The sequence below is a fragment of the Cyprinus carpio genome, chromosome B22 (genome assembly GCF_018340385.1).
Source record: "Cyprinus carpio isolate SPL01 chromosome B22, ASM1834038v1, whole genome shotgun sequence".
NCBI classification, from domain to species: Eukaryota; Metazoa; Chordata; class Actinopteri; order Cypriniformes; family Cyprinidae; genus Cyprinus; species Cyprinus carpio.
This window is the reverse complement of record NC_056618.1, coordinates 3,125,007-3,136,488: the sequence shown is the minus strand read 5'-3', so window position 1 is coordinate 3,136,488 and position 11,482 is coordinate 3,125,007. Positions and strand designations below refer to the sequence as shown.

The 11,482-nt window shown below is 39.3% G+C and overlaps 1 protein-coding gene across 2 annotated transcripts; it reads right to left on the bottom strand.

The window, feature by feature from the left end:
- Nucleotides 1-1,479: 1,479 nt before the first annotated feature.
- Nucleotides 1,480-10,995, bottom strand: LOC109055543 (beta-secretase 1-like). Of its 2 annotated transcripts, none has more exons than XM_042749257.1 (9): nt 10,309-10,995; nt 8,358-8,446; nt 8,026-8,242; nt 7,812-7,949; nt 7,102-7,236; nt 5,861-5,962; nt 5,625-5,774; nt 4,128-4,299; nt 1,480-2,745 (listed from the first exon to the last, which is right to left on the bottom strand). In XM_042749257.1, exons 1-9 carry the CDS (start codon nt 10,561-10,563, stop codon nt 2,501-2,503), a joined length of 1,503 nt encoding a protein of 500 aa, XP_042605191.1. In that variant the 5' UTR covers nt 10,564-10,995; the 3' UTR covers nt 1,480-2,500. The 2 variants fall into 2 exon arrangements, with proteins under 2 accessions (XP_042605191.1, XP_042605192.1); XM_042749258.1 differs by having other exon boundaries at nt 4,128-4,296.
- Nucleotides 10,996-11,482: the final 487 nt, after the last annotated feature.

Below are 11,482 nucleotides of genomic sequence, written 5' to 3'. Positions count from 1 at the left end.
TTTCTGCAGCACATACGTCAGCTGAGCTTCAGAAAAACTTAAGTGATGAGCTGCAAACAATTACTAAGTGGGTTTGAATTAATAGATTAATTTTAAATATAGAAAAATACTAAATGTATCATTTTTAGTCACAATAATAACTTGAATTTATTTATTGATGCGATGCCAGTGGAACAAGTAGCAAATGTCCTGGTCCTGTCCTGGTGTAACAGAGGCCAGCTAGAAGGTGTTGTGCAAGTAATCCTTACTCCCCTGATCTCAAGATGTGCACTAGCGACTGATGCTAGAAGCTGCAGTCTTTAGCCTTTTTGTTAGTGCCCCTGCCTCTCATGCCGGCGTCCCAGGTTTGAGTCCCAGTCAGAACAAGGACGAGGTGGGGCGGTTAGGACCAGAGGGGTTACACTGGTACAATACACAATACGCTGTCCTGGTCTGAACATATAGATCTTATAGTAAGCATTATGGGAAAAGGTATAGATGTGGCTAGGAAATGTCCTGCATTTATTCCATCTTTAGTTTTAAAAGATGTCATGCAGTCATTAGTTTTATTGCATCTTGAGTACTGCCCAATGATATGGTCAAGTGCATCTGAGAAATATCTAAAAAAAAACCTTCAGACCACGGCTCAGAACACAGCAGCCAGACTAGTGCTTCATTATCCATTTCAGACCAATGTTACTGATATGCACAGAAAAGTTTCATGGCTGTTAGTGAAAGATAAATTACATTGACGACTGCTGGTATATTTTAATAAGGGTAATCAAGTATCATACACCATGTTTTTTTCTTTAAAAAGCTTGTATATGTGGGTTTTAGGCATGATTATAAATCACCTCAAGTAAGGCTAAACTCTCTTTACCATGTCCACAAACAAATTTGATGAAAAAGACTCTGTTGCTTAGGAATATGGTTCCCATAAATATACGAAACAGTAATTGCACATATGTGTTTAGAAGAAAATGTGAAGATATGCTTATAATTATGTAGATGTACAGGTATGAGTTATGTGCTGCATCTGCTAAGGTGTATAGGTATAGTTTTGTAATGTGATTAGTGTAATTTTATTCTTATTTTATTTATTTGTATGATTTTTGTTATTTTGTACAGATTTCTGGACCCCAGGAAGATTAGCAACCACTTTGTGGAAGCTAATGGGGTTGCAAATAAACAATAAACAGTAATCAATCACATACTCGCCAAGAAATACACACATTGGTGTATTATGCACTTTATTAAATGTAAGAGCTGCCAATTTGGATTTTCATTAATACATGAAGCTTGTTAACAGTAGGAACCTGTTTTGCAGTTCTTTCAGTGTAGACAGGTTTTGTTCTGGCTTAATCTGAAGGTTTGGTTAAGATGATGTATGAGAGTGTGTGCTTTTCCTAATGTGAGTTATTATATGCAAAAGGACAGGCAGGAATTGTATAGGTGCATTTATTGTTGGGTTGTAAGTGTGTGTGTGTGTGTATGTGTGTGCAATCATAATTGCAATATGAAGTCATCATTACATACAATATGTGTCCAAAGAAATGACACAAAAGCTGATGAATATTTGTTACATAATTTAGATAGGACTTTAAATCTCTCGAAGACGTGTCCAGGTAACATATGACTGAAAAAAAAAAAAAAAAAATTGCATTTGCAATTACTTATTCATTTAAGAAAAATAATAATATTTTAAGACCAATGCATAATTTAAAATGGTTTTAAATAATATACTAAATATAATAATAATAATAATAATAATAATAATAATAATTTATTAATTTGCATTGAGGTAATGAACATTTAAAAGAAAATGTCACTAAATTGCAATAAAAGTAAAGAAAAAAAAATCTTGGTCCTTAAAATAGGATTTACTTTTAAATTAAAATTTGTATTGTTTTCTTTAGATTTTGGGGTAAAATATGACTGGACATGTTCTCTCCCACCGACATTCATTATTACAAATCATATAGGTCTATTAACTGTAAGCTTTCAACTAATACAGTCAGAAGATCATGTACTCTTAGTAAATAATATTAATATGAGCTCCTTGTGGTATTTTTGGGGACTGGTATGTCATAAACAGTGACTCACACAATACTTTGTTATACCCAATATCCATTTTGAAAATCAGTCAGTATTGATCATATTATAGAATATGACATCTTGATATAGTGAACAAACTCTCTCTAACTTTCAGATACAGACACACCCGCTCACATAGTATACAGAACTATACAGAACTTCACTTGAACAGTCCCAGGACAGCTATCCATACTTAAGTAAGATAAAGGATCATTCACATATCACATGTACTCAAAAAGGGTTAGAGCGTACGAAATCCTCCAAGGTGGGACACCCATTAGGGTGTGTGTGTGTGCATATGCACTATTATAACATATATATCGTTAGAATTATTATAGTCCCATCAATATCATCAGTTCCCTTCTTTGAGACCCTCGAGGACGGCTGGTTTTACAAGCACTGAAATCATTCTGTGTTTAGATATGGCTCACTTCAGGAGGGATATGTCATCAGAGAAATCTCCAGCGCCCAGCGGATGAAGGCAGCGCGTAAAGCGCCACTGACAGACCATGAGGCACAGAGGCAGCATAAATAGTGCACAGATGCCCGCCATAATGTAGGCGATGGTCATTAATGTGGACTCGTCGGTCTGAGGGACATTGTAGCCACAGTCCTCAAGGTCCATGCCATGGAAGGGCCCCTCCACTGCGGCGGTGCGGAACTCATCATGGACTGGAGCACAGGAGAATTAACAAAAAATAAGGCAGGTGACATCTCATTCACGAATCTCGATGATCTCATAAAATTCTCATTACTGTAATAAAACATCCTGGATGCTGTCTGTGTTTTTTAATCTGCATGACATTAATGTTTTGTTGTTGTTAGGGTTAGGGTAATGTTTTTGCATTGTAGTAATAAGAATTAACGAGTGTCCCAGTTATCTTGCTAAGCCTCTGAACAAACAGCCTAACTCCAGAATGTAATATGACTCTGTTATTATTACTGGTGTTGTTGCAGATGAAACACAACATTAATTCCAATGATTATTAAACCACATTAAATACAGTGGCCCCTAAAAGTACAAGTCTCACTATTAACTTTACAATCATGGACTGTGAAAGGAACGTGGATGAAATTGACCAAGTGTGTCACAAAAAAGATTATCAGAGTTTAAGGCTTCTTTATATTTATATTTTCATCAGGATCAGTGAATCAGGAAAGAATATAAACAAATTATGATCATTCACAGATCCCGAGCTATAACACCCTCTCTACGGCTGACGCAAGCAGCGTGACACAACACGTCAAAAGTAAACAGAACACATTATAATCAGTGATACTGTCTACACTGGACCGGCGGTAAACAAATGACCCCTTCTACTTCCGGAGTACTCCACGCGATATATACGACAAAACATCATGTTTAATGCCAAACATGACCCCTTCCATAATGCGTCTGCATCCCCTAACAGAGAGCGCCGTTTCTCTAAGGATTTGGAGTTTTCACGTAACATATAATACTGTGGCTTGGTTTGATACACAGTTGAATGGTCTGACGAAATCCAAATTTGAAACATTTTTTACTGTACTAGTTTTTATGGACCTTATACTTCCTATCTCAGCCAGTGCAGATGAATGAGCAAAGTTCTTTCAGGGCGAGAACACCCTGATTGTAAAACACAATGTGATGCTATGATTGGTCAGTGACAAGGGGCTGTTATCTGATTGGCTTGAGCAGACGGTGGGTGGAGTCCAACTATTTGTGGATTTGTCAGCACGTCTCGATGCTAGAAATGTTTCAAAATCCACAAATGCACAGAAAGCCATTCACAAATGAATGCCAGGCAGAGTTGTGTTTGTGACATCAAAAAGGTATTTGTGGATATGCTTTTTAATTTGCAAATCCCATTTTATTTAATTTTTTTTTTTCAATTTTATTTATTTTAGTGAAACTCTAGCATGTATTTGTGGATCTCACTCTGTTTATCTGTGAATATGTTTTTTTAATCATAATCTATTTATTTGGAATAAAGGAACAAACATAATCTCATAGGCATACTTGTCCTGATACCATTTGAGGCCACTGTAAGTTTCTCAGAGAACGTTTCTCTCACCGTGACACGTGCTGACCGCAAAGCCGATGCGTTTGTGCTCTCGGTCGAACACCACATAGAAGCCTTCCATGATGACGGCACCCATTACCGTTCCAGTACTGGACTGAGACACAGCGAATTTATAACAGTCCTCCTGAGCCGAGGCCACGTCCTCCACCGGCCTCAGATACTGCTGCAGAGAGAGCAGACGCAGACAGACATCAGCTACACACGATTCACAAACGAGAAAACCCACACATGATCATGTGGGCATTAAGAGCGGATAATCTCCACACGGACACACCTCAGTGGAGAAGTGTTAACCGCTTTCTGACAGTCTCATACAGGGCATGAGGAGGTCTTATGGCTGAGGAAAGATACTGCATCCGGGGCATCTACTCACAAAAAACATTTACCGTGCATTCAGTCTCTATACTGCTGCTCATGCTCTCATTGTGGGTGAAGGATCTGAGGATCAGGATCTAATCTGTCTAATATGTGTGTGTGTACCATACATCTGTTTTGTTTTATTGTCTTGATGTTTTTGTTATTCATTTTTAGACATTTATAATCATTCATCACATATCATTTTATCATTTACTTATTTTTTTCCTTGCTCTTGCTATTTGTTGGTTTAACCATATGATTGTGTGGTTTCAAGGATTATTTGACTTCACAATTTAAAAGTTTAAAAGTAAAAGTCTCTTATGACTTCTATTAAAGGTATAGTTCACCCAAAAATGAAAATGAGAATATGGGTAGTCAAACAGTTGATGGATGATGACTCAAGAAAAAAAAAAAAAAAAAAAAAATCAGGACACATATCAAGAAAAAAGAAATAGTCAATGGCTATAATTAACTGTGTGGTTAGCAACATTCTTCCAAATCTTCTTTTGAAGAATGTTTTGAACAACTTGATGGTGAGTATATTATGATGTAATTTTCATTTTTGGGTGAACTAACCCTTCAACATGCAAGCTAACACTAACATTTGTAACTCTTCATGAGTTTATAAGTCGTGTTGAAGTTCATTCTTTTGGGTGTGGATATATTGTTCATGTTTTGTTTCAGGAAGTAACGGACAAAACTCTTCCTTCGAGGGAACAGAGACAGCATCATGTGTGGTGTTACAGAAACCAGATCCCGCTCCTCCACAAGGGGGAGTGATTGTAATGGTAAATGTGAGAGAACAGCATTGCACTGTGGGATATGTGTTACAGGCAGAGCACTTTGCACATTTTAGCAGATAGTTTCATTTGTCAGTATGGTATACTTTTACAAAAACTGCACAGTTTCTTTACATATTGAGTCTAGTCTTCGGGTTCATGTTTAGCAGGCTAGCACAGAAAAGTGAATATATATTTATATTGAATTTATTTTCAATGTCCAAACAAAGAGAGACTTAAATAACAAGTACCTTTCATTTCAAGTATTTCACTCATTAGATGAACTAAATACATAGACATTTCCACATGCATATTAAACTGGTTTTAGTCACATTACTCAGAGATGAAGTACCTGTGGCAGGATGGAGATGCGGAAAGACTGGTTTCTGTTTTCACTCATCAGGTAGAGAGAGATGACCGGGAAGATGTGCCACGGTGTGGTGCCCACCTGCCAGCACACCAGCTGCTCGCCCAGCCAGAAACCTGACGGAAACTGTTCAGTCTGTGAGAACAAAGAGCCAGATGAGCCAGAAAACCCAGAACGTTCAGCGTGTTCAAAAATGAGTCGAACACAGACGATAAACTGACCGATGAAGCCGCTTCAATGGCCTTCACAGCCGCCTGGAACACTTTACGAGGGAGACGCAGGTTTGTGGTGCCACTGTCCACGATACTTTTGTCATAGTTATACTGAGAGACAGAGACAGAGGGAAACTATGAGATTCTTTGCTTTTAATTTACCTTTGTCTAATAAATAAAAACTGTTCAACTGCAAAAGTGCAAAGAGAAAATAAATAAATGTTTCTTCAACTGTATGTAGTTTTGGCTTTATGGCCATTTGGAAATAGACTTGTTTAAAATGCACTTTTAACACACCTACTAGCTTTCAATTTAATTAAATTCAATTCAATTCAAGTGAAGTCTTCTAGCAACCCAGTGGGCAATTGATGTTAAAAAAAAAAAAATTCTACCTGACGTCAAAACCTTGGCATGGTTTGATGTAAATTTGGCCTACATATACATTAGCTTCCTATTTCCACCCAATGACCCCTGGAAGAAATTGCCATCCAAACTGAATTTAAAATGTCACAGCATCCTGATCAAGTCTTGATTAATATTTTAAGTTAAATTGATATCAAGGTGCCAGCTGGGAATGTCACTGGACATACATGCATAAGAGGCAATGTTTGTTTTAGAAGTTTAATATTTCCATCACATTTTAAATTATGTTCTTTGTTTGGTGGTGTTCCGATGGTTAAATATTTCTGGAACAAAATGGCTAATTAATTTGTCTTGCTAATGCTAATTATATGCATCCAAAATACAATTAAATAATATTTGTAAATTTTTTTTTTTTTTTGCATAATTTGACAAAACGACTCATATTTAATCTCAAGAATTCTCTTCCCTTACAGTGTATATTATACTTCTATATACAAAGTATACAAGCTTTTTTTTTTTTTACCTTACTAAAGGCAAAATTGGTGGTCTGGTTATTAATAATGAAGGACTAGATGTAATTTAACTTGGGAAAAAAATACAATAATCATAAAATTATTTATCTTTCTTGTAGTATTTGTTTAGATCATAATTTTACAAATGTAATAATAGTGTGTGGATTTTCATATTTTAAAATTGTCTGGATTTGAGACAAGAGTAAATCATTAAAATCTCAGCATAAAAGGCTTGTGAAAAACAGCAACAGCTTGTTATTGTTAGGAAGCAGCGCATCACACATCAGAGTGCATGAAGATTCTGAACATGCATCTGTGAAGTCAGTTTTCTCAGGAATAATTGCTTCATGACAAAACCAGGAGAGTTGTTCTCACTTCTTTGCAGTCCATATTGAGGTCCTGTCCGTTGACCTCGATGCGCACGATGATGACCTCATAATACCACTCTCGTCTGATTGGTGTGTACCACAGCTCGCCCACATACAGGGACGGATCTATTCCCCCAATAACCTGTGAAGAACCAACACAATCTTTAATAGTATGCCACTGAAGTTGTTTTGTTTCACATTACATAAACCTGTTTAACTCCACATGGTACACTATAAAATAAAATATATAAAAGAAGGTTATTGGATTATGTTTTACAAGAAATACTATTTCATTGAAAAAAAAAAAGTTTCACCAAAAGTTATTTACTATTGGTAAGGGTTCATTTTAATTTAAAAATGAAAATACTGTCATTGTTAACTCAAACACAAAGGAGATGTTAAGCACAGCGTTCATGCCGACAAGCTCCAAAAACAACCTAAGAACCATAACGTCTAAAAAAAAAAGAATTAAAAAAAAAAGTTAAAATATTTCATAATGCTGCAGTTTTGCTTCCTCACACAGAACTATCCTGTGACTTCAGAAGCACACAAATCACATGGACTACTTATATTTATATCGGCGTATTCTTGTCTTTTCAGGGCTCTGCAGTCTGATTCTCATTCAGAGCATGTGGGGAAATATGATAAACATCTCCTTTTGTGTTTCACAGAAGAGTTAAAGAGTTAATTATCCTCTACTACCCCCTGTTCTCTCACCATACTGCCCCCTACAGTGGAGCTGCCGACGCTGTAGTTCTGGGTGAACCCCGCTCCGCAGAGCTGCAGAGAGAAGACGTCTGGGACGCTGGTCTGCCTCAACAGTGAGTCGAAGAACGGCTCTAGAGTCTCGTCCGGCTGAAAGACATAAAACCCGGTCAGAAGCGCCTCTTCATCAAGCTCTGTGAGGTTATGACCGCTACAGAAAGATCACCCTGGCGATCTCGGCGTAGGCCAGTCCGAGGATGCCCTCCCAGTTGGAGCCGTTGATGAAGAAGCGGTCAGACTGGGTGATTGCAGCGATGTTGGCCCTCAGAGACACGTTGGGCCCGTGAGGAATGGACACCAGGTCCGTGCCCAGCTCACCCTCCCAGCGGCCCTGTGTGTACGGCACATACACGCTGCGGCCCAGATCTCTGTACGACGACGAGCTGTCGACACAGATGGACAAATGCCACTCTGACGCTTGCCAAGTTTGAGGTACAGCTTGTTGATATGTAACATAAATCATGTCCTGTCTGTGTGTGAATGGTTACTAGTACTCACAGAGATCGATGGTAATATCTGTGGAGGAACGGGTGAGCAGCTGCGCCTACTGCAAAGTTACTGCTGCCCGTATCCACCAGGATGTTCAACTGGAACACAAAGGGAACACACTGTACCTTCAATATGTCTGCGATCACAGAAAGCGAATAACTGCAGATATCATGAGTGGTGCTCGCCATTGGCAGGGCCTGTTTATGGGGCATTGTAATGCAATACGGTCAAGTCTCTAGTTGTGGCTCCGGTCTTCAGCTGTGACCTGGTGGGTGTTTGTGAAGGGGTGATTAAGAATGAGCTGCATTATTGATCAGCCTCCTGTGAGCGGCTGCCCGTCTCTCAGCATTAGACTCCCTGACTGAGCAAAACGTGATACACGCTGAGGGAGAGAGACAGAGAAAGACGAGGGTGGGAAACCTGAGAACAAGACAAAGCTGCCAGACATCTTTGGACTGCTGAGATCCCGAGCACGTTTTAGCAGATAGACAGGCCGTGTAATCAGTCACTTTGAAACGACTGAGATCAGACAGTTACTGTGTCCACAATGAGCATTTCAGAATCTAACTGGCAGCTTTGATAATAGATAATGAATATTTTGAGAGGAAGTTAACTCTGTCACTTGCCTTCATTAGACTCTATAATAATCTCATCAGTCGCTCTGCGCTCAGCATCAGCTAATGGAAGCTTTTTTAACAGCTGATGCTGAGAGCAGGCTGACTGAAGACATGACCACTTCTCTACTGATTTCTGTAAAGTCACACATACTGAATCTTTCCAAACATACCTCTACCTCTCCATATGAAAGCTATTAGACAAATGTTTTAGATTCGACAGTGCTTTTGATAACGCACTTCTCCTGTCTGTCTACTCCTCTGCTCTCTGTCTCTGAGCTCACTCCTCGTGTCATTGATTTGTCCTGTGAGCTTCCTGTTATTTCTGCTCACTGAATCTGTATCCTGCATCTCAGAGACCGCTCTCAACCTCATCCCTGTGCACACGCTTCCTCCAGCGACCCCTACACCACAGGCCTTCCTCTTCTCAAACATTATGTGACCTCACTGACCGCAGTCGTGATAATGTGACAGCAGTCAGCTGGAGATGTTTGCTGTGCAAAAACACATTTATGCCCTTCCACACCATTTTAAGCTTGTGTATGAAGGACTAGACAAGAGACAATTGTAACAATGTTGTAGTGATGATACTAGCTCAGCATATGCTCAGCAGAGATCTGTCGCTGCCTGAAAAAAAGTGTTATTTTCTCACTTTGTCAGAATTTAGATCAAGTTTTCCTGAGGCTAAAGCACAACACTACCAGTGCCGAGGTCACGAGTTTTATTCCCAGAAATGCATAAATTGAGAAAACATTTTAATAGAATGATTATTATTTGTACATATATGTTTCTTAAAGCAAAAAAGGTGGCAGGTAGGTCTGTAATAGTGTATATGTAGTAGACAACAGTACCCTGTTATTCTGTGTAGCATGATCGCACAGGAGCTGAGAACTGAATAGTCCCACACTACTAAACCCATACAGCACAGAGTACAATATGCAATATTTCCATAACACACAAAGATCTAAACAAAGCAGAAAATACTGAAAAAAGGGAATACATTTTTTTTTCTTTATTTATTTAAGGTAATGTGTAAATTCTCTATCAGTCAGTTTTTGAAAACAGGTTCTAAATTAAATAAATCCAAAATGTTTTAAATATATTTCTGCCCACCTTATTTTTTTTTGGATATGTTTCTGTATTTTACCGTACATTGTGCTGCAAGACAATTTCTGCAATTGAAATTGAAGTTGTTAAATAAATAAACAAAAATCTGAATAGATAATGTTAAGACAAAATATGAACGAAAATGTGAATGTCCTTAAACGACAGATCAGCTCTCCATATACTACAGAAAGAGTATGTGTAGTGTGTAGTGTGCAGCGCAGCCTCTGATCGCGTCTCACCTTCTGAGCTGGAGTGCCCACGGACATTTCAATGTAATACCCTTGGCCTGACTTTCCGCGAAGGTTGTCAATCATGTTTACAACATTCATCCCACTGGCTGCTCTGCGTGTGCGTGCGGACCTCGAGGGGCCCCGGGGGGCCGCGTGCTGTGAGAGGGGCCCCTGCCGCAGGGGGACGCGGAGCAGCACTGAGGAGGTGACCGGCAGAAGGGCCACGAATGCCCATGAGCACAGAAGCAGACGCGGAAGCCTCATCTTCCAAAGCTTCCAGATCGGTTTGTTCGTTTCCTTCAGAACGCGGATCTGCGAGGTCTGTTATGGCGTCATAACGCACAGAAAGCGCAAAATCCCGAATCCCTGCGAGCACTCAAGCACATTCAGGATCACGTTTAAGACACTTCGCTTTCTCCATCCTCCTCGTTCACAATCATCCCCGTTTTCCGCATTCCTCGTTCTTTATGAGGATTACTATATGGAAATACAGTAGTCGAAAAGCTTCCCGAACGCTCTTTAAGAAATGTCCTGTTAAAATGAAAATATCATTCTATTTATATAGCTGCAGATGGGAATAGTCCTGTCGTTGAATGTGTGCCATTGAAATGTGCTCGTCCCCGCGTCTATTAGCGCCGTCTTTTGCGCTTTGATCATTTGATGGCGCAAGCCTCCATAATCCGCATCTCTGTATCCTCAGACCGCTCCTCCTCCTCATCCCTGCATCTGCACGCGCTGTGGCGATGTCCGACTCATGAACGAATCATTCATGTGAATCAATTCTTTTGAATGGTTCTGACTGAGCGAATGAATCACTCGACTGAAAGAACATTGTATTGGTTTTTAAGTAAAATTGTTAGGTGGACCCACAAACAAAGCACATTACATGCATCAGGTCTCCTATACAAATAAATAAATAATAATAATAAAAATCATCAATATTTAGCAAAATATTTATGTGACGTGGTGAATCATTTTACTGAAACGAAACGCCCAAACGAGCCGATTCGCTAAATGAATCATATTCTCCTTACACTAGCGCACTGAGGACTCCACACACACACACACACACACACACACACACACACACACACACACACACACACACACACACACACACTGGAGTGATGCATCATGGGGCTTGGAGTTCATTCATCAGACCATGTTCCTCTTGTACTGTGTA

What these genes read in the sequence shown, in the direction of transcription:
- LOC109055543 (XM_042749257.1), bottom strand. Translation starts at nt 10,563, where the DNA reads ATGAGGCTTCCGCGTCTGCTTCTGTGCTCATGGGCATTCGTGGCCCTT. An exon ending in AGATATTACCATCGATCTCT is followed by an intron (nt 8,243 to 8,357) that starts GTGAGTACTAGT and finishes CTGTGTCGACAG; the next exon opens with CTCGTCGTCGTACAGAGATC. An exon ending in CCATTGAAGCGGCTTCATCG is followed by an intron (nt 5,775 to 5,860) that starts GTCAGTTTATCG and finishes TTGTTCTCACAG; the next exon opens with ACTGAACAGTTTCCGTCAGG.